The sequence below is a fragment of the Rhinatrema bivittatum genome, chromosome 1 (genome assembly GCF_901001135.1).
Source record: "Rhinatrema bivittatum chromosome 1, aRhiBiv1.1, whole genome shotgun sequence".
NCBI classification, from domain to species: Eukaryota; Metazoa; Chordata; class Amphibia; order Gymnophiona; family Rhinatrematidae; genus Rhinatrema; species Rhinatrema bivittatum.
This window is the reverse complement of record NC_042615.1, coordinates 415,245,681-415,270,136: the sequence shown is the minus strand read 5'-3', so window position 1 is coordinate 415,270,136 and position 24,456 is coordinate 415,245,681. Positions and strand designations below refer to the sequence as shown.

Sequence of the window (24,456 nt, the reverse complement as noted above, 5' to 3'; positions counted from 1 at the left end):
GACACAACCTATCTTGTGAAAACCTTTCATTTATATTAAAAATATATAATAATCCAAGATTAATGTTATTGTTATAATTTATGAGTAACAATAATAAAACAAAGTTATTGTGTTATTCAATTTACCTCTTTAATGAGAGATATGAGCCTGATGGGATGAACACAGCTTTTGAATATTTGGTGTTAATAAAAAAGTCCAAAGGGTCTTCTGCATAATTTTATAAAGCTGGCCAGTTTCACACTATATAATTATTTGATAGCCTCATTCAACTAATTCTATATGGCTTTGAGAGTGAAATCTGGAATTTATAGGAATTTATTTTTATTTATTTATTTACTTTTATATACCGGTGTTCGATTTTACATATCACATCGGTTTACATTTAAACAGAATTTGCAGGAACTTATGTGTTACCTTTGTCAAATACATTAAACATTTAAATATGGGGATTGTTAACAGGGACAGAATGTCAATATAAATCCTGTACCTCCGGTTCTGTAACTCTGTGCACCCACTGAAATTCCCCCAAACAATGGAGCTTGGATGTTTTCCTTACAGCTCATCTACTAAGAGATATTTTCAAATTCTGGTGTCACCTCATAGTAACAGCAGCACAAACACCTTCCACTGCCAGGCACATTGTGAACTAACACAAAACCTTACAAAAAAGACACTCAAAATCTATACTGCAATCCCATTGTAACTTAACAGTAATAACACCAAGGACTCAAACAACAATAACCCTACCTGTGAAAAAGCAAGGGTAAATATTACACTGGGTCCTAGAATACCAATACACCACCTACTGAGGAAACAAAACAAACCAGATTGCTATAGATCCCTATGCTAGCAGAATCTCTCATCATGGTCACACACACAGAGCAGAGACAGACCCTCACCAAATACAGAATACAAAATAAAGGAGCACAAATTAGACAAAAACTGAAATGGAAACCCCAAGAAGCCAGACTCTGTGTATTAACAATTGAAAAACAGAACCACCATTCCTCATAAAACAAATAAAATCAAGAAACATAAAACATCAGTTATAATAGTAAAACCATACTAATAAAAGAATATTTTAAAACTACTAATAAATAGAATTTCTATTAATTAAAATCATTTACATTTTTTACAATTTCCCAAACACCAATAAAATGTTTCAAAACAGCACATATATCAAATAACACCCAATAATTAAAACTAATAAGGATTTTAAAAAGCCCCTGCTGTCCCCTTCTATGGGAGCTCTTGATTTCCAGTCACCCTGATATTATCAAGGATTAGGAGGTTATCGTCTCTCTCTCACACATACTCACATGTCCATTCTCTCTCACACATAGTGTCACATACCTACACATTCATGCTCTTATACCCACCATAACCTCTCGCTCTCACAAACACTGACACACTCTCAGGCTCTAAGACACTCTCTCCCCCTCCACACCCCCCCCCCCACAAACTCTTACTCCCCTGGATTTTCTCATACACACTCATGCTCTCACTCTCTCTGGCTCCCTCACATATAAACACACACACCCAGGCAAGTTCCCAATCATTCTCACACAAACACACACACCCAGGCAAGCTCCCAGTCAGTCATTCTCACACACTGAAACTGACCCCCAGGCAGGCTTTCATTCATTTTCACACCACTCCCTCACCATCCCCCAGGCATGCACACATTCATTCTCACACACACAGACCCCCAGGCAGGCACCAATTCATTCTCACACACACACACATACACCACACACAGGCAGGCACCTATTCTCACACATACAAACCCCAGGAAGACACCCATACATTCTCATACACAGCCACACCCTCAGGCAGGCACCCATGCATTCACACACATACACCCCCAGGCAGACTCCCATTCATACACATGCACACACTAAAGGCAGACCCCCTCTCTTTCTTTTGCCAGCAACCTCGGAGCCTCTCTCATTCCTCTGCTGCCACTGTCACTGATACTCATGGCTATTGGGGAGGCACTGATTGCTGCTATTGGCACTGATGCCCATTCTGCTGCCTCCTCTGTGCAGGCCCCGTGGGTTTCCACTTCCTCCATGTTGATCTCGTACATTGTGAGATCTGCATAGAGTAAGTGCTACTCTTGCACATTCCCAAAGATTACATGTGCCAATCAGTAAAAAGTAATTTTTATTTTTTTTTAACCTTTGCTGTCTGATCTTAGTTTTCTAATCGGTTGGTCACAGGCTTTTTTGTTCCACCTCCCCTTTCTTGTTTTTTTGCCAATTCCTTTAATATTGTCTTTTTTTTCTATTTCTTTTCTTTCCATCTATCTTCTTCCCTCAAACATAGTCAGGTTCTCATTCTCACATACTTTTTTTCTCTCTCTCTCTCACACACACACACACACACACACACAGGCTCTCACTGTCACATGTTCTCATACAATCATTCATACACAGTCTCTCTCTTGCACATGCTGACTGACTCTCACACACCCAGGCTCTCTCTCACTCTCACATGCTGTCTTGCTCAAGCACAGGCTCTCACTGTCACATGCTGTCTCTCTCACACACACACAGGCTCTCACATGCTGTCTCTGCAAACATTCAGGTCCTCACTCCCACACACAATCTCTCAACTCATCTCATACACACGCTCTATGGGCCCTCAGCCTCTCTCTTACCTCTGGACCTCCTCTTCACGGGTCGCTGCAGGATGGGCTCTGCAGCGGTCCTGATCTTCTCGGGCCAATCCGCGGTGGGGACCCTGCTACTGGACCTCCTCCTCTTCTCAGCCCGCTGCAACAAAGCTGCTCCTCTTCTGCACGCGGCTGATGCTCCTCCTCCTTCCTGCCCGTGCGGCTCTGTCAACATTATTCTTCCGGGGCCGCGTGGGCAGGAAGGAGGAGGAGCACCTGCACGTTTAGACGTGACCTTTTTCTTCGGGCCGTAGTTACGTGAGCTCCACCACGTCCCTGCCGATCTTCCTGCTGTGTGTCTCCGGCACACAGCACAGCGATACTTCACTGCTCAGCCGCCAGTGAGATGAGGTCCACCGGCGGCCGCATTGGCTCCCACTTGCCAGAGTGTCACGTGCACCGGGCTTGCGCGGCACACTGCAGGCGACACACACTTTGGAAAGCTCTGCCCTAAGGTGTTAGTTAGTTATAGACCAATCTCTTTACTTCCTTTTTTGGCTAAAATGATCGAGAAAATAGTCAACAAGCAGCTAATGGAACACTTGGAAGTGAATCAATTATTATATTCCACACAATTTGGATTCCGTAAATCATGTAGTATGGAAACATTACTGACTTGTCTTTCAGACACAGTATTAAGAGGTTTAGATAGCAGTAAACGCTATGGGGTAGATTTTAAGTTATGAGAGGGCGTAGATTTGTTCACACAACCTGGCGCGAACAAATCTATGCCCGATTTTATAACATGCGTGCGCTGCCGCGCACATGTTATAAAATCCAGGGTCGGCGCGGTTGGTGCACAATTGCGCAACCTGCGCACGCCGAGCAGCCTGCCTCCGTTCCCTCCGAGGCCGCTCCGAAATTGGACCGGCCTCGGAGGGAACTTTTTTCCGGCCCCCCCACCTTCCCCTACCTAACCACCCCCCAGTCCTAACTAAATCCCCCCCCCCCACCTTTGTTCAGAAAGTTACAGCTGCCGGCGCACCATTCCCCGGCTCGGGGGCTGGTTCGGAGGCCTCGGCCATGCCCCCCAAGCAAAGCCCCGGGACTTCCGCGCGTTCCGGGGCTTTGCGCGCGTCGGCGGCCTATGCAACATAGGCCGCCGACGCGCAAGTCCCCTGGGCGCGTAAATCCGGCTGGATTTACACGCACAGGGCTTTTAAAATCTGCCCCTATATGTTGATCCTATTAGATATTTTTTCAGCTTTTGATACAATAAACTACGAATCAATGCTGAAAAGATTAGAAGAGATTGGTCTTACCAACATCACCCTTCAATGGTTTAGATCTTTTTTTATCGAATAGGTCATATAGGGTTAGGGTAGACAGATATAGTGCCTTTGAATGCCGGAGTACCCCACGGCTCATCGTTGTCACCTACCTTATTTAACATTTATATGACCCCTTTGTGCAAATTACTTTCAGGCCTTGATCTCAAATATTTTGTATTTGCAGATGATAATTTATTTATTTATTTATTTATTTATTTATTGGTTTTTATATACCGGAAGTTCCTGTATACAATACATATCACTCTGGTTCACATTTAACAGAGATAACTATCGCCGGGTAGGCGGTTTACATGGAACATATCAAATATAAAGTAATGAACAGAAGAACTATAATACAGTATATATATTATATTTAGAAACAACTAATCAAATATTATTACCAATTGAGTCCACAGTGGAGTCCACTTTCAAACTGTGGGATATATATTTTAAATCCATCCAACAATTGCTAAACCATATGTTTCTATCCTTGAATCAATCAAAAACAGAGAGATTAATTATCTCTAATTTGAGCGAAAATATGATGGTTGAAACCAAGTTATTGAATTCAACACACACAATTTCTTTTGAGGTTAGAGATCTGGGTTTTATTTTAGATACCAAATTTAATTTCAAGAAGTATATAAGTAAAACTTTAAAGGAGGGATTTTACAAGTTACAGGTCCTAAAAAGGTTAAAATCTTTACTGTATAAAAATGATTTCAGGACTGTACTTCAAGCTCTTATATCTGCGAAAATAGATTATTGTAATGCATTGCTGTTGGGACTTCCCATTTCAACAATCCGCCCTTTACAGCTGTTGCAGAATTTGGCAGCCTGGCTCTTGACCGGGAGTAAAAAAACAAGACCACATCACGCCTGTATTCAGAGAACTGCATTGGCTCCCTGTTTTCCATAGAATCCAGTTCAAATGTCTATCTACATAAGAACATAAGCAATTGCCATGCTGGGTCAGACCAAGGGTCCATCCTCTGTTTCCAACAGAGGCCAAACCAGGCCACAAGACCCTGGCAATTACCCAAACACCAAGAAGATCCCATGCTACTGATGCAATTAATAGCAGTGGCTATTCCCTAAGTAAACTTGATTAATAGCAGTTAATGGACTTCTCCTCCAAGAACTTATCCAAACCTTTTTTGAACCCAGCTACACTAACTGCACTAACTACATCCTCTGGCAACTATGTATCTATGATACACAAAGCTCTTTATGAAGACAAAATAGAATGGTTAAATTCTGCCTTATACTTTCATACACCACAATGGAATCTACGTTCATCTGGTAAAGCTTTATCAATTCCTTCACGGAAACTTGCACACCTCAATTTTGTTCGAGACTGAGCATTGTCATTGGTGGGCCCAAAAATTAGGAATAGCTTTCCCACTGAACTAAGACTGGAGTCTCAACCTAACACGTTTAAGAAAAAGTTAAAAACTTGGCTATTTGAGCAGGCCTTTACTAAGAGTCTTTCTTCTTACCCCTGCCTTTCCATCCCTTTTATAGTTTTATCATCAGTAAGAGATTTTATGACAATAATATGTGGTAATGTTAGGTATTTTATTCTATTTTATAAAGTGTTATTATAGTGATTTTAAGATGTTTTTAATGTTTATAATAATTTTAACTGTTTTTTGCTTTTAAAATGTACTACAATATGATTTTTTTTGAATACCGGTATATAAAAGTGAATTAAATAAATAAAATAAATCTGTAACAAATAATTTATTCTAGTAAGAGTGAAAAAAACTGAAAAGAATAGAAATGAGCTTCTTTTCTAAAAAGCGTAAAATCCTGCATTTGGGATGCAAAAATCTACTAGCTACATATCATTTAGAAGGACGAGAACTGAAAACTATTGGACAAGAAAGAGTGTGACATAATTATCTCAGATGCTCTTAAGATAACCAGTCAATGATTAAAGCGACAGGAAAAGCTAATGTTATGCTTACATAAGCAGAGGTATTGTTAGCAAGATAAAGGAGTCTCCATAGAGGTCACCTTGAATCGTGTTCATTTCTGGAGTCTGCATTTATAAGAACATTGAAAGGATGGAAGTGGTTCAGAGAGAGGGGCTACTAAAATGATACTGGGTTTGTAAAACAAACCCTAAAAAAAGAAGCTATACATATATTCAAAATGTACTTGCCAGAGGAAAGGTGAGGCATCATGGAAACATGAAATATTTAAAAGGCTTCAATACCAGGAAGGGGAAATTTTCCATTAAAAAGGAATTTCAAGGACAAATGGTCATGATATGAAGTTGGAAGGAGGATGATTCAGAAGAAACATGAGAAAATAGTTCTTTATAAGAAGATAAGCAATTGCCATACTGGGTCAGATCAAGGGTCCATCAAGCCCAGCATCCTGTTTCCAACAGTGGCCAATCCAGGCTACAAGAACCTGGCAAGTACTCAAACACTAAGTAGATCCCATGCTACTGATGCCAGTAATAGCAGTGGCTATTCTCTAAGACAACTTGATTGATAGCACTTAATGGACTTCTCCATGAACTTATCCAAAACCTCTTTAAATCCAGCTACACTAACTGCTCTAACCATATCCTCTGGCAACAAATTCCAGAGCTTAATTGTACATTGAGTGAAAAAGAATTTTCACCAATTAGTTTTAAATGTGCTACTTTCCTGCTTCATGGAGTGCTCCCTCGTCCTTCTATTATCTGAAAGAGTAAATAACCGATTCACATTTACCCATTCTCGACTTCTCATGATTTTAAAGATCTCTATCATATCCCCCCTCAGCCGTCTCTTCTCCAAGCTGAACAGCCCTAACCTCTTTAGCCTTTCCTCATAGGGAAGCTGTTCTATCCCCTTTATCATTTTGATTGCCCATATCTGTACCTTATCCATCGCAACTATATCTTTTTTGAGATGAGACAACCAGAACTGTACACAGTACTCAAGGTGCGGTCTCACCATGGAGCGATACAGAGGCATTATGACTTTTTCCATTTTATTCACCAATCCCTTCCTAATAATTCCTAACGTTCTGTTTGCTTTTTTGACTGCTATAGCACACTGAACTGACGATTTCAATCTATTATCCACTATGACACCTAGAGCTTTTTCCTGGGTGGTAGCTCCTAATATGGAACCTAACAATGTGTAACTTCAGCATGATTATTTTTCCCTATATGCAACACCTTGCACTTGTCCACATTAAATGTCATCTGCCATTTGGATGCCCAATCTTCCAGTCTCACAAGGTGGTCCTGCAATTTATCACAATTCGCTTGTAACTTAACTATTCTGAATAATTTGTTATCATCACAAATCTGATTCCCTCACTCATCGTATTCCTTTCCAGATCATTTATAAATATATTTAAAAGCACTGGTCCAAGTACAGATCCCTGAGGCACTCAACTGTTTACCCTTTTCCACTGAGAAAATTGACCATTTAATCCTACTCTCTGTTTCCTATCTTTTAACCAGTTTGTAATCCATGAAAAGACATCACCTCCTATCCCATAACGCTTTAGTTTTCTTAGAAGCCTCTCGTGAGGGATTTTGTCAAACGCCTTCTGAAAATCCAAATACACTATATCTACCGGTTCACCTTTATCCACATGTTTATTAACCCCTTCAAAAAATGAAGCAGATTTGTTAGGCAAGACTTCCCTTGGGTAAATCCATGTTGACTGTGTTCCATTAAACCATGTCTTTCTATATGCTCCGTGATTTTGAACTTTAGAATAGTTTCCACTATTTTTTCCTGGCACTGAAGTCAGGCTCACTGGTCTATAGTTTCCTGGATCGCCCCTGGAGCCCTTTTTAAATATTAGTGTTACATTGGCCACCCTCCAGTCTTCAGGTAGAATGGATGATTTTAACGATAGGTTACAAATTTTAGCTAATAGATCAGAAATTTCATTTTCGAGTTCCTTCAGAACCCTAGGATGCATACCATCTGGTCCAGGTGATTTGCTACTCTTTAGTTTGTCAGTCTGGCCTACTACATCTTCCAGGTTTACAGTGATTTGGTTCAGTTCATCTGAATTATCACCTTTGAAAACCATCTCATTAGTAAACACAGAAGCAAAGAATTTGTTTAGTCTTTCTGCAATGTCCTTATCTTCCCTAAGAGCCCCTTTAACCCCTTGATCATTTAACAGTCCAATTGACTCCCTCCCAGGTTTCTTACTTTGATATATTTTAAAAAAAAAATGTATTATGAGTCTTTGCCTCTACAGCCAACTTCATTTCAAATTCTCTCCTAGCCTGCCCTATCAATGTTTTACACTGAACTTGACAATGCTTATGCTTTTTCCTATTTTCTTCAGATGGATCCTTCTTCCAATTTTTGAAGGATTTTTTTTGGCTAAAATAGCCTCTTTCACCTCATGTTTTAACCATGCTGGTGATCGTTTTGCCTTCCTTCCACCTTTCTTTTTTATTTTATGAACAAGCCGCAGCAAACAACAGTATACAAGTTACAAGTTGAGAACAGACTTCCTCTATAGTAAAGCAGTGAATACAACATACAACATAATGGTTAACTAACAATACCACATTAGCCCTGCCACTGCGATACAACATTCAAGAAAATCAAAAAACAGCCTCAATAAGAACAGCAAGCTGCAGTAAAAACTGAATTGAAAAGACCAGAGTTCCACCTTTCTTAATGCATGGAATAGATCTGGACTGCGCTTCTAAGAATGTATTTTTAAACAATGTCCTCGCCTGTTGTACACTTTTAACCTTTGCAGCTGCAAAGTTTTTCCTCATTTTATCAGTTTCTCTTTTGAAAATTTTGTTTTAGAGCTCTAGATTTACATATTGTCCCCTTTCTAGTCATTTTAGTTCAAATTTCATCATGGTATGATCACTGTTGCCAAGTGGCCCCACCACCGTTACCTCTCTCACCAAATCCTGCATTCCACTAAGAATTAAATCTAAAATAGCTCCCTTTCCCATTAGTTCCTGAACCAATTGCTCCATTATGTGGTTTATTCTATCCAGGAATTTTATGTCTCTAGCAAGTCCTGATGTTACCCTATTATTGACTGGGTAAATGTAATTGAAATCTCCCATTATTACTGTACTGCCAAATTGCTTAGCTTCCTTGATCTCCCTTAGCATTTCATCATCTATCTGATCATTTTGGCCAGGTGCACGATAGTATACCCCTATCACTATACTCTTACCCAACACACATGGGATTTCTACCCATATAGATTCTACAAAGCATTTAGTCTCTTGTATGATCTTTATCCTGTTGGCCTCTATACCCTCCCGGACATAAAGTGCTACATCCCTACCACGTGGTTGATACTTGGAATAACCTACCATCGGAGGTGGTAGTAATGTATAGCGTGCCAGAATTGAGGATGATAAAGGCAGTGCTGCTGGAAAAGGATTGGGAGGTTGCAGTATTGCAAACAATCTGTCCATCACTCCCTTGAGAGCAGAGGTCAGGGAAGGAGGAGAGGAGAAAAAGGGTTCAATAAAGGAATGGCAATCTTGTGACTCAGCAGGCCACATAGTAGCTGGGTTGTAACCAGCAAGCTCCAACTCCTCAGAAACCAACTAGGTTCATAATGACATGGTGGTATCTTGGTAGTATCCAGAAAAGCTCCAGGGACCTAGGAGACCGGTTGAAAAATAGCCTTGCTAAGGTTTGTAGCTGTTTAAATTATTATAAAACTTGGTGCTAAGACCCTGAGTGGATGGGCGCTGATTTTTTTTTTTTTTATTAAGTATGGGATCATGCATGCTAATCTATTGTAATGTGAAGTATGTCCCATTCTGGAGGAAGGCTCTAAGGGTACAGCCAGAGCTGGGGGAGGGGCTTATGATAATGCCCAGAAAGCCCAGGGAAGCAGCAGAGCAGAAAATCATGAGAAGCTGAACTCTGGTGCTAACCTAATCAGAGAGGAGGAGCCACAAAAGGCTTGGAAAAGCAGACAGTGAAAGAAAGAGAGTAGCTGAGCAAGGTTGCTCACTTCCAAACATAAAAGGCTTTTGTGGAGCCATTGCTTTCTGAAGTGAGGAAGATAAGACTGTGGGGGAGGTGCAGGAACAGGCTGAGAAGAACAAGCAAACTCAGAGGAAGCTTTTAGCCAAAATATCCTGTGAGTGGGTGATGACAGTTCACCCCAGCATATAGCTGTGCTGGGGGAAAGGAGAGCAAGGCCCTGTGAACTGAGGTTTGAACCTGGTGCAGTATTTGAGACTGGAGAGAGAGAACCTTTTTCTTTGAACTATATGTGGGAACAGCTGTGCTGATGGATGTTTCTTGAGGTCTGGTAGTGCAACAGAAGCAGTGTTTATGACCTAGAACTGTGGCGGTGCCTTTAGGGGTCTTAGAATACTGCAGTGCGAATCTGCCCTTGGGAAATCTGACTGTGAAGGGAACCAAGGTACTGAGAGATGGAATACTACACTACTTAGGAAGATAGAAAACTATCCTGGATAAGGAACAATATCCAACAAGCAGTTAAGCTTCTGTGGCTGGCAGCTAGGATATATTCTTGGCAGCATGGAATTTCATTTGGGAAGACTCAATGGGCAAGTGATCTTTATCTGCTGTAATCCACTATGGCACTATGTTATAATACAGTTGAAGAGCCAGGGCAGGACAGCGAGAATAATCTTGGAATTGCAGCAAAAGAGGGGAAGGTGGAACATGGAAGCTGCAACAGGAAATTGGGTAGATCATGGGGAAAAAAACCACAGGTAGCTGTGAATGAATTCTTCTGATACTTTAGTTCTGGTTAGGATTAAGTTCCATTTCAGCTAGAAGCCTCAAGGAAGAAATGGCCAGGTAAAAAAAAAAGCCCAAGTTATTGCTGTTCCATGAAATAATTTAATAGTGAATTTAGGCACATAAGTTTGCTTTGAAAATTATCCCTCTAAACCAGTGGTTCTCAACCCTGTCCTGGGGACCCCCCCCCAGCCAGTCGGGTTTTCAGGATATCCACAATGAATATGCATGAGAGAAAATTTGCATGTTATGGAGGCAGTGTATGCAAATTTTCTCTCATGCATATTCATTGTGGATATCCTGAAAACCCGACTGGCTGGGGGGGTCCCCAGGACAGGGTTGAGAACCACTGTTCTAAACCTATCAGCACACAATTACACAAGACCTAGGTCAGAGGATCCCACCGCTGCCACTGAGGGACATAAATTGGCATTAGCAGATAATACTTTGAAGAAGGAGGCTGTGCCATGCACACTGCTGATACCTAACCCATACTGTTCATGGGGCACTCAGCCAGGAGAGTCTGGAAGGACAAGAAGGACTGGCATCTAATGGAGGTTTTGCCAGCCCTGTCAGAACCATCTTTTTGATACCAGAGAGGAATCTGACATCCCTGATTAGGGAGGACATCATTATACAGGCATTCTTTCCCTATTAGCACTCTGTGATTTTGGGGCAGCAACAGGATAATGACACAAGCAACAAGGGGGCTATTTAACAGAGCCAATGGCCTGGCTCTGGACTCAAGCCTGGAAGAGAAACAGCTGGACACAAAAATCCTCTTTACCAGAGTGCTTTATTGTAGACAGTAACAGAAAGTTCATGCAGTATAGTTCAGCAGCACAGCCACAAAACATACACAGCCTGCTCACCTTAGAAGTTTAGGATAACCCTGTCCTCGGGTTTAGGGCTTCCAGGAGAACCAGCCTGCTCTCCCTCTAGCTTGTCCCACAAGCAGTCTGCTTTCCCAGCAGTTAACCCTGTACTCTAGGTTTCCTTGTCTGAGGGTTAGGGCTCTCAGCCACTCGCCTAGTATCTGACAATGGTTTCTCACTTCCTAGCCTTCTCTCCCCAGCTGCTTCTGGGGCCTGGCCTTTTCCTCTCTCCAGGGAGCTACCCTTCACCCAGAATCCCTTGCAGGGCTGGTTTGTAAGGAGGACCAGGCCAGATAGCTGTGGCTGGTCCTTTAAGGTGTTCTGAGGGGAGCATCCTATACACTTCCCCCAGTTATAAGCTCTACAGAAAGATCTGTGCCTTCAAAACCAAAGAACTGTATGAATGAATGAGCTGAAAGAAGTCATAGATGACCAGACGGCTGTTCCTACTGGAGTCTCAGAATATCTGATGTGGTCATTGGCCGGACTAACTACAGCAATGACACATTGCCATATGCCAGCACACAGAGTTTAGGTACTGACAACAGTACCATGTGTTCAATCTATCAAAGTTACTCCATCCCTTTCCACTGCTTTTACGCCATCTCTGTCACGCAGGAGCAGCCATCTCAGAGGGCTTCATCCAAGCTATCTGACTATCCCTCATAATTTCCACTCAATGCTTTCTGTGAGGTACTTGCTGCTCACCTGTTGTCTTTTCTCTGCTGCAAAACCTGACTTGCAGACTAGAAAACCATCTGAACCCATGTAGGATATACAACACATTCAGTGAAACACATCTGTATAATCATGCAGATGGCTAAGGACTTGTGGGAGAGCCCTTTATTAAAATAGTGACACCACTGAACATGTACATTTTACAGGAAGTATACAACATTCGATAAAACATGTTAATCTTTTGTTTTTTAATTGATCCAGTATGTGGTGTTTGTCTGTCTCTTTCCGCCTCCTCCATCTGTCCCCTGTCTTTTACTTCATATCTCCCCTTAGCTCCTTCTGTTGTAGCAGCCATGTTTCTGTCTGTAATGCCCAATACATCCCAGCTGGTGCATATCAGTCCTGTGGATAGAAGGGAGATAAATCTTCCAGCCATGACTCTGGAATGAACTGGCATCCTACCATCCCCATCTCTATAAGCAGTCTGTAGTGTGGGGGCCAGGGCCAGTCTGCCTCTGATGCTTAGGGCCAGCAATTTCAAGATAATATATATTTTTTAATTCTATATTTATTCAATTTCTAATATACCTACAAGAAGAATCTTGATTGGAAAAGAAGGCATTTACAATTACATTTATCAATGAAACAATAATACATATATCATAAGGAAAATAAAAATTCTTACAAGCAACCCATGTAGTAAAGATACACTAACATTGCAATCTGCATTTTTCAAATAACATTTGGACTAGTGACAGCATCTTATCACAAAGAAAAATAGAAAGCTGAGAAGGTTAAAAAAAAAAATTACAAACCACACCTTGATAGTTGATAAAATTTGCAAGGATATTTGAAATGAAAGGATGCTCAATCTGCATCCTTTTATTTGAAGCCCTTATCTTTTGGGTCTCTTTAGACCAGGGATGGACGCTGTTCCTTGAGAGCCACAAACATGCCTGGTTTTCAGGATATCCACAATAAATATGCATGAGATAGATTTGCATACATTGGAGGCAGTGCATGCAAATCTATCTCATGCATATTCATTATGGATATCCTGAAAACCTGGCCTGTTTGTGACTCTAGGGGACCAGAGGTGTCCATCCTTGCTTTAGACAAATTTGGAAAAGCCCTTATCTTTTGAGTTATAAGAGCAATTTAAATACCAGTGCTGCATCAGACTATGAAGAATTTCTAGAAGTTGAGGAGTCCACTTTAGGAAAATTAATAATCCTCAACCTTCTCTTCCAAACCATTTTTCCATGTTCTCCAATTTTCTCTGCAGAACCAAATTGTTCTTCATTAAAGCATTACCAGATGGCACCTTCCCACAAAAGCAAAAAGGTGACATTTGATACTTCAAATGAGTCGTCCAGTAATGATGAACAGGACAGCACCACACATCTACTTTTTTTAGGAGAAGGCACCTCTTTCCAAAGACAAAAAGGGGGCATACAAAAACAGTGGGATGTGAAAAACTGGTCCTGCCCATTCACCCGGTCACAAAAGAATCGTTACCCATCACAGATGCAGGATTGGTAACCCCATTGAAAGACAGAATGGCATATCTTCCATTTTCAATGTATCTAATAGAACTTTAACATCTATTGAATCTACAGTGCTTACCACAGGCTTATTTTTGTCTCTATGATGGATCATAATTCATTCCAGTTTTGAATGAATTTAGAATGTTTTGTCAGAAAATTATAATTACAGCTATTTTTTTTTTTCACAAAACATGAGCATAAGTTGATACATCATTGGTTTCTTTAAAATTCACATGGATGCCACTTGGCCCATTAGATCCAGTCATTTACATCTTGAAAGAATCTGTTTTAAAGGGTGTTGAAAGACTGGAAAGAAAAGATGCCAGTTCTCATAATCTCACTAAGGAAGAGAAGCATCCTTACAGGGGCTCCGAGAAGATCATTCTATAATAATAAAGCCTGCTGGCAAAGGTTGCAGCATCGTTATCATGAATCATTGTGATTGTATAGCTGAAGTAACATGGCAACTTTCTGACAAGGATAACTACAGACTGTAATCATTGGATTCCACAAGATAAATACAGGCTATAATCCGAAAAACTATACTAACAGCGACACAGACTGGTTTTCTGACACAGGAGAAGTTTGTTTTTAAATATGAAACATCCTCACATACAGACTCTTTACATAATGCCCAAAGTACATAAAATTGTACACTATCCACCAGATAGACCAATCGTTTCAGCACATGTCTATATTAGAACCATTGTCCATGTATGTGGACAAATTCTTGTTTCGGATACGACTTCATTATATATGAGATACTGCTCAGGTCTTGAATATTTTGAGCTCCATTCAAGAATTGCCCACTGAGACTTTATTTTGCTTCTTAATTATTTATTGTGATTATTGTATTTTATATTTCTTTACAGATTATCTTTTTATTTTATGTGTTTGTGAACCGTTGTGACGGCCTGTGCTATATGATGGTATAGAAATGTATATAAATAAATGAATGAAATAAACCTTGGACGTCAATGCTTTGTACACTAGCCATAGCACAAAATGAGATGCAGTGATTTGTAATTTTTTAACCAAACTCATCCCTATACAGTTCCTATTTCTTTCATTGTGTGACTGTCTAATATTGCCTTGAGAGAGAATTCTTTAATATTTCAAGACAAACTGTATTTGCAAATCAAAGGTACAGCAATGGGTGCAACGATGGCACCTTTGCTGGTCAAACTGTACATGTCACATTTTGAAAAGCAATGGATAGACATCTTTTTTTTGAAAAGATAAATATTTGGTGAAGATACATCAATAATGTTTTTGTTCTTTGGAAAGGATCTGTACCAAACTTACTGAGTTTTCATTGATGGCTTAATACATGTGATGAAAATTTACAGTTTTCTTTACAGTAGTTTTCTTTTTTATATGTCTTGGTAAAGTTTGATCAGGATCATTTTTTGATTGTTATATTCTAAACTGAGGATCATAATACATATTTACATTATGACAGTTTCCATCCAAGGATGCTCAAAGATAACATCAGTTTTGGAATTCAAAGCATAATCGAAAAACATGTTTGATTTTACACATTGGAGTTACCCTTTTTCATTTGTGAAGAAAGCTTACAGAAGAGCTGTATATTATCCCAGGGAGCATCTGTTACAAAGTGATAAGGACAAGCAATCATCAGATGATATTTTAACATGTAATGCGTTACACTGCATCTTCTACACCTATATATCAAATTTTAAAGAGACATTTTTCTATATTACAGTTGAATTCTCATTTTTCCAATAAATCATTGAGTATTGCATATAACATGGGTAAGAATTTTCGTGAAAACTTGTCCAGTGAAAGCGTTTTTGGACATCACAAGTGTGGTAGATGTAAGGCTTGTGATGTCACACTTACATTGGAGGAGTTTAAGCATCCACTTATGCAAAAGAAATATCTGTTGGGACATTTTAGCACTTGTTCTTCTGACATGCAGTATACGTTGTTATATATCCTGGTTTAAAATTATATGTGAGAAAAACAACAAGATGACTTAGGACTAGGATAGCAGAACATCAGAGCTATTTTAAAAACCAGCGATTGGCAGCACCATTGATTGCACATTGTCAGTCTGAGTTTCATAAGTTTGAGCAATTAAGGTTTTTGTGATTGAATTAATACAATCTCGTCCAAGAGGAGAAAATCGGGAAAAATTATTGTTACAACGTGAGCAGTGGAGGATTTTTGATCGCAATACATGGAGCCATCTGGAATGAATAACTGCATTGAATGGGGACATTTTCTTTGATAAAGCATTTTAATAAAGAAACATGCCTTTTGAAGCATCTAATTATTGAAGGGTTTTTATGATATCAACCAATCAGCAGTGTGTCTCTAAAAATGTTTATTTAGTGCTAAAATTGTTTTAAATAATGCTAGAATCTATGAATGTAAGCATCTATGGCAATCATTAGTCCAGGCAATTAAAGATTGCTGGTATTTGTTTTTTTGAAAAATAGCTACCATTACGTGAGGGGCGATGGAATTTTTATTAAGACACGTTGACGTATTCTCTAAGAAGGAGTATATCTTTGATTTCAGTATTATATTAAATACTTTGTGTAACACCCAATCGTTGTAAAGTTTCTGAGATATTAGCTAATTAGCCTGTATCTCATTGGCCAATTTTCCTTTAAAATATTCACCCAGCGTCTGTGCCACCGTTTTCAAACAGTTATGTAAACGAGCAGTCACATTTAAAATTATTTGTTGAACATGTGAACCATGAGGTATGTTTTTGTGAGTAATGGTGTTTATATTTGGATTGGGAAATTTTTGGATGTTAATCAAGAATTTTTATTTTTTAAATTTCCATGGACTAAGTGATCACAGTAACGAGATTTTCAAGCAAAGCATGCGATTACTCCCTGACGCAGCCTGCTCTGCGAAACACTAGCCAATGTCTGAGGATTTAGAGAATGTATAAGATCTGCTAAAGTGCATTGTTCGTTGCAAGTTAAGTTCACAGTTTACAAGTTTTCAAGATTATTGTTTTCACATTCACTTGAGGATTAAGTTGTCCTATTATGTGGAGGATTTTTGAATGATGATTATGAAACCCCAACCACAGCGGAAAGCTTTTGTCCCACTTAAGAACATAAGAAACATAAGAAAATGCCATACTGGGTCAGACCAAGGGTCCATCAAGCCCAGTATCCTGCTTCCAACAGTGGCCAATCCAGGCCATAAGAACCTGGCAAGTACCCAAAAACTAAGTCTATTCCATGTTACCATTGCTAATGGCAGTGGCTATTCTCTAAGTGAACTTAATAGCAGGTAATGGACTTCTCCTCCAAGAACTTATCCAATCCTTTTTTAAACACAGCTATACTAACTGCACTAACCACATTCTCTGGCAACAAATTCCAGAGTTTAATTGTGCGTTGAGTAAAAAAGAACTTTCTCCGATTAGTTTTAAATGTGCACCATGATAACTTCATGGAGTGCCCCCTAGTCTTTCTACTATCCGAAAGAGTAAATAACCGATTCACATCTACCCGTTCTAGACCTCTCATGATTTTAAACACCTCTATCATATCCCCCCTCAGTCGTCTCTTCTCCAAGCTGAAAAGTCCTAACTTCTTTAGTCTTTCCTCATAGGGGAGTTGTTCCATTCCCCTTATCATTTTGGTAGCCCTTCTCTGTACCTTCTCCATCGCAATTATATCTTTTTTGAGATGCGGCGACCAGAATTGTACACAGTATTCAAGGTGCGGTCTCACCATGGAGCGATACAGAGGCATTATGACATTTTCCATTTTATTCACCATTCCCTTTCTAATAATTCCCAACATTCTGTTTGCTTTTTTGACTGCCGCAGCACACTGTACCGACGATTTCAATGTGTTATCCACTATGACACCTAGATCTCTTTCTTGGGTTGTAGCACCTAATATGGAACCCAACATTGTGTAATTATAGCATGGGTTATTTTTCCCTATATGCATCACCTTGCACTTATCCACATTAAATTTCACCTGCCATTTGGATGCCCAATTTTCCAGTTTCACAAGGTCTTCCTGCAATTTATCACAATCTGCTTGTGATTTAACTACTCTGAACAATTTTGTGTCATCTGCAAATTTGATTATCTCACTCGTCTTATTTCTTTCCGGATCATTTATAAATATATTGAAAAGTAAGGGTCCAAATACAGATCCCTGAGGCACTCCACTGTCCACTCCCTTCCACTGAGAAAATTGCCCATTTAATCCTACTTTCTGTTTCCTGTCTTTTAGCCAGTTTGCAATCCACGAAAGGACATCGCCACCTATCCCATGACTTTTTACTTTTCCTAGAAGCCTCTCATGAGGAACTTTGTCAAACGCCTTCTGAAAGTCCAAGTATATTATATCTACCGGTTCACCTTTATCCACATGTTTATTAACTCCTTCAAAAAAGTGAAGCAGATTTGTGAGGCAAGACTTGCCCTGGGTAAAGCCATGCTGACTTTGTTCCATTAAACCATGTCTTTCTATATGTTCTGTGATTTTGATGTTTAGAACACTTTCCACTATTTTTCCTGGCACTGAAGTCAGGCTAACCGGTCTGTAGTTTCCCGGATCACCCCTGGAGCCCTTTTTAAATATTGGGGTTACATTTGCTATCCTCCAGTCTTCAGATACAATGGATGATTTTAATGATAAGTTACAAATTTTTACTAATAGGTCTGAAATTTCATTTTTTAGTTCCTTCAGAACTCTGGGGTGTATACCATCCGGTCCAGGTGATTTTCTACTCTTCAGTTTGTCAATCAGGCCTACCACATCTTCTAGGTTCACCGTGATTTGATTCAGTCCATCTGAATCATTGCCCATGAAAACCTTCTCCATTACGGGTACCTCCCCAACATCCTCTTCAGTAAACACCGAAGCAAAGAAATCATTTAATCTTTCCGCGATGGCCTTATCTTCTCTAAGTGCCCCTTTAACCCCTCGATCATCTAACGGTCCAACTGACTCCCTCACAGGCTTTCTGCTTCGGATATATTTTTAAAAGTTTTTACTGTGAGTTTTTGCCTCTACAGCCAACTTCTTTTCAAATTCTCTCTTAGCCTGTCTTATCAATGTCTTACATTTAACTTGCCAATGTTTATGCTTTATCCTATTTTCTTCTGTTGAATCCTTCTTCCAATTTTTGAATGAAGATCTTTTGGCTAAAATAGCTTCTTTCACCTCGTTTTGCCTTCTTTCCACCTTTCTTAATGTGTGGAATACATCTGGACTGCTTCTAGAATGGTATTTTTTAACAATGTCCACGCCTCTTGGACATTTTTTACTTTTGTAGCTGCTCCTTTCAGTTTTTATCTAACAATTTTTTCATTTTATCAAAGTTTCCCTTTTGAAAGTTTAGCACGAGAGCCTTGGATTTGCACACTGTTCCTTTTCCAGTCATTAAATCAAATTTGATCATATTATGATCACTATTGCCAAGCGGCCCCACCACCGTTACCTCTCTCACCAAGTCCTGTGCTCCACTGAGAATTAGATCTAAAAATGCTCCCTCTCTCATCGGTTCCTGAACCAATTGCTCCAATTGGTTTCTAAAGTCTTTTTCCTCCAATAATTTCAATTACTGTTACGCTTGGAGGTGGACCCTTGTCCTGGAGCAGTGGAGAACGGCTCCCTGGTAGGGACCAGGGAGCACCTGCCCCAGGGGGCGGAGCACAGGAGGAAACAGAGGCTGATGAGCTTCACCACTGGAAGCCCAAGGTCCCCCCCGGGTGGAGCCTGTAGGGACCCGGGCCGCTTGGACTTAGGTGGGCCTCACAGGATCTCCCGGAGAGGTAGTAGAGAAGCATGCCCACGATCAGCAAGGGAGCGTGGTCGGACTTCACGCTGTTGGCTTGGAGAGGCAAGGGAGGCCCAAACATCATAGTCGATGACAAGGCAAGGGACAGAGCCAGAATCAGGAGATGTAGTCAATGGTAGCAGAGGTCAGAATCAGAAGATCAATCCGAGGAGTAGTCAACGAGGCAGAGGTCAGGTTCCGGAGGTCACAAGGCAGGCAGAGGTCAGGATTCAGGCAGCAGACAGGAAGGTCAAGGAACAGGCCGAGGTCACTACCAGAGAGACAGTCCGAGGGTACTACCTGGGAAGACGAACGGACAGACGCAGGAACAGGAGGTCGCTGGAACAGTAGGACATTGGAACAAAGCTGGAACAAGACTGGAATGCAGAGGCAACCTAGCACACAATACAATGCCGACCCGATTGCCAAGGCAAGGAAGTGCAGGCAGGGACTTCCTTATATTGTTCCATCAATCAAGGCGCGCCGTGGAGCTAGGACCCGCCCCTGGCCCTGCAAGAGGCCGGGCGGTCTGCGCATGCGTAGGGGCATGGCTGACGCCACTGGAGACGCCATACTCTAGCATGAGGCCTGGTGCGCAGTGGAAGGCCCGGCAACTGCCGCTGCGGGACCTGCAGAGGAGCTAGCAAGGTGAGCAGGCCGGACGCAGACGGGGTGTGCAACAATTACATAATTTACTATATCTCGTTGGTTCACTAGTTTTAACTGTTATGCACTCTTTTCCATAACAACTGAGAGTTTTTACAGCTCTAATGTATCCCCATTAGCAGTGGAATAATTTGCAGCACACCTGAAGAGAGCACAGATTCAAAGGTTCCTTTAACTCTGGTTCCCTTCGCTCCCCGTGTTTTGGTTCTCTCACCAAGATCCATTTCTTGTTCCCTGGCAGGCTAAGCTTCATGATTGATGTTGAAAATAATGCTGGATTAGCCTACAGCGTTGGCCAGGACCCAGCACCAAGATCTTCCATCTGGCTCTGCAGGGGCAAAATGTGACCTCTGGACATGGATAAAAGCTCAAACTCCATTGATGAGTTGCCTCCTAAGCTCTCCAGAGAAAGATCTCCTATTGGCAGTAGAGCTGTTGGAGATTGGGTGTAGATGCTTGTATCTGGGCTGCAGTCCCAGAAATCCCTATCGATGCAGGTTCTAGAGGATAGTCCTGAGGTTTAATCTTCCTCCTGTGCCCCTTACACAGGGAGAGGAGAAAATGCAGAGAAAGGCCAAAGCAGACAGCAACATCTCAGTACCTGGCTGCCATTTTGGATCCACTTTCAATCTGAAGATAGCTTGAAAGGGAGAAGTAAATTGCTGTTGCAAGTCCAGAATGAGGCTGAAGCCGGTGGAAAAGAAAATGAAGATGTAGCTAGAGCCCAGATTCAGACTGCAAAGGCAGGAAGGATTCAGACTGGGAGGGTCTGAAAGCTCTAAGTAAAGTGTTCTGCTGTTAACTTGTGGAATGTATCTTCTTAGAGACAGTAAAACCATTCGGGCAGATTTTAAAAGCCCTGCTCGCGTAAATCCGCCCGGATTTTCGCAAGCAGGGCCTTGTGCGCCGGCGCGCCTATTTTCCATAGGCTGCCGGCGTGCGCAGAGCCCAGGGACGCGCGTAGGTCCCGGGGTTTGTCGAAGGGGGCGTGTCGGGGGACGGGACCCGATGACGCTGCGTTTCGGGGGCGGGACGCGGCGTTTTGGGGGTGAGACCGGGGGCGTGGCACCGGCCCGGGGGCATGGTCCAGGCCTCTGGACCAGCCCTCGGGTCGGAGGACGGCGCGCCAGCAGTCTGCTGGTGTGCGTAGATTTACGTCTGCTTCTCGCAGGCGTAAATCTAGGAACAAAGGTAAGGGGGGGGTTTAGATAGGGCCGGGGGGGTGGGTTAGGAGGGGAGGGGAAGGTGAGGGGAGGGCGAAAGGAAGTTCCCTCCGAGGCCGCTCTGATTTCGGAGCGGCCTCGGAGGGAACAGAGGCAGGCTGCGCGGCTCGGCGCGCGCCGGCTGCCCAAAATCGGCAGCCTTGCGCGCGCCGATCCAGGATTTTAGAGGATACGCACGGCTCTGCACGTATCTTATAAAATCCAGCGTACTTTTGTTTGCGCCTGCTGCGCAAACAAAAGTACGCGATCACGCTGTTTTTAAAAATCTACCCCATTGTGCCTTCTACATTGTGCTATGTACAACAATATCTGAACAACAGTTGTCATATATTACACTTTTGTTTGAAAAGCCATTTTTTTTGTAGCAAATTTAAAACAAAACCAGTGTATTGATGTATTTTAATTTTCCAAAGAAAAATGCAGGAAGAAGTGATATCCTAATTCAACCTGTGGATAAACTTTTACAGTGTCATCTCTTAAACATCTGCTCATCTGAAAGCACAAAACTTGCTTTTTGCTGAGCCCTTTCAATAGTGTTTGTGCTAAAAAGTCAACATCTAGCCTTTATTAGGTACACAGCAGATAATGAATGGAAGAGAGCATACCACCCTATTTCCCAAGAGCCTACTAAAGTCAAATTTGTATATGATCCCACATTTGCATTAATATACAGTACATACTAATTTTAACACATACACATTAATGTTCTCTGATATGGGGTTAGTATATGTGCTAGGGCCTTAGGGCCGGATTTTAAAACATACGCGCGCGGCCTACATGTGCGCGCACTACCTGGCACTCGCACATGTATGCTCGATTTTATAACATGTGCACACATGTTATAAAATCCGGGGTCTGCGCACACAAGGGGGTGCACAATTGTGCGCGTGCCGAGCCCCGCTGCCTTCCCCTGTTCATCCCAGGCCGCTCCAAAATCGGAGCCGCCTCGGAGGGAACTTCCTTACCCCCCCACCCCACCTTCCCTTCCCCTACCTCCCCTGCCCTTTCCCCCCTACCTTTGTTGCTTTCTTTTTTTTTTGTTTTAAAACTTACTTCAGCCCTGGTGCTGAAGTAAGTTGCGTGCACCGGCCCAGCGGCCGCGCAGAGGCCTCTGGCCACGCTCCCGCCCTGCCCCTGCCCCTGGACCGTCTCTTTTGTAAAGCCCCTGGACTTACACGTGTCCTGGGGCTTTACGCGCGTCGCCGGGCCTTTTGAAAATCTTGCCCTTAGTGCATAATTGCTATTCCGGATGTGTGCTAAATGACCTTAGCATGCACGCTAATGTTTAGTGTATAGGCCCATAGTAGGAAATATTTTGAATTTTAATTGTTTACTTTATTTTGACATCTTCTATATCAAAACTAGCAAACCAACTGTTGTGACATTTGGCAGAGTGATAGGTATTATTTTTATGTATGTATGTATTTATTTTGTATTTATCTCATGCATTTTCATAAGTAGCTCAGTGCAAGTTACTTTCAGGTGCTATATCTTCTCTGCTAAATTAAAATACATTAAAAAAACAGTTTCTGATGAAATGGGGTAATAAGTTTCAAATTTTTGAAATTTTTGTTTTGAAATTTTTGTTTTGAAATTTTTTCATTTTGAAATTTTTGAAAGTTACTATCTGTAACTATCGTTAGCCATTATTAATCTGTCCTTTCTTTTTCCTCCTCACCCAGTTCTATCCACCCTTGTTATATGTAACTGCTTTTTCTGCACCATAGTTCTAGTTTGAAGTTTATTATGCACTCCTGTTTTTCTGTGAACCAGCATGATGTGACTGCTGTCTTGAATGCCGGTATATAAAAAACTTAAATAAAATAAATAAAATAAAAATTAACATAGAATTGTCACATTGTAAACCGTTATGATGGCGAAACCGAATGATGGTATATAAAACTCGATAAATAAAATATAAAATGTTATCTGTTAGTTCATACAGGCTTCAATTTGTGTTTCCTATAGGAAGGGGGATTTTGCTTCCAGATCTGCCCACCTTCCCTTTATTTTTTTGATCCCTCTTTGCATAGCTGTGTGATTTTCAAAAGATTTCCCAAATCTGTCCTGGTAACTCCACAGCCAGTTGGTTTTTCAGGGTATCCACGATTAATATTCATGAGATAAATCTGCATGCACTGGAGATTTAGTATATGCAAATTTATCTCCTGCATATTCATTGAAGATATTAAAAAAAAAATACCTGCTGGACTTCCTGAAACAGGTTTGGGAAACACTGACCTAGAAAATCCTTAGTTTTTCATCTTATCCTATATCTTAAAATTCTGCACACTCTCTTTCTTAAACAATTGGTGGTTAATGCAGCTCTGAATAACACTTTTTGTGTTGCTGAAAAATAATATACAGTTCTGGTTCAGATTTTAGTATTATCAAGTAAAAATGTAAAAACCTTTGATATTTTCTGTTCTTTAGTAAAAAGAGAAATCTATCCTGTAATAGCTCAGTTTTTAATGTGATTTATGTGATGTTTTATTATGTGTTATATTGTTCATGACATTTTATGATTGTAAAGGGTATTATCTGCTCTGGACAAATTGTTTTAGAAAGAAGATGAAAATAAGAAATTATAATTAAATAAAGGTGGTTCCTCCTGAAGATCTTGGCATGTTGGAGACCTTGGCTTTGCTTCACTGTCCTAAACGTTCCAGTGACTATGTAAAGATATATTTGAGAATCAGATTTGGTTCTTCGGACCTTGAGTGCAATAATTAAACATCATGCTCATTCTTACCATCAGTATTTGTGAACAAAGATATTAGAATTGGTCTCTGTTTATCTGTTGCAGGAGAAAGCAAAGGCTTTGTCCTATGCCTTGTATGAAGGACGAGGACCTGGAGGTGCCTCTTTACTTATTGAGATACTAACGGATAACACCAAGAGGTCCTATTATGAGATTAAACTCCTCATGAGCAAGAATGGGTCAGTTCTTTTTCAGCTTAATTATATCTTTTAAGTTGAT

At 41.0% G+C, this 24,456-nt stretch overlaps 1 protein-coding gene across 1 annotated transcript in view; it reads left to right on the top strand.

The window, feature by feature from the left end:
* LOC115092154 (translational activator of cytochrome c oxidase 1) overlaps positions 1-24,456 on the top strand; it is a 100,685-nt gene that overhangs the window by 38,310 nt on the left and 37,919 nt on the right. Inside the window, exon 4 of the mRNA XM_029602769.1 lies at positions 24,283-24,416. Within this exon, the coding sequence (XP_029458629.1) occupies positions 24,283-24,416 (134 nt within the window). The remainder of the gene's footprint in view (positions 1-24,282; positions 24,417-24,456) is intronic.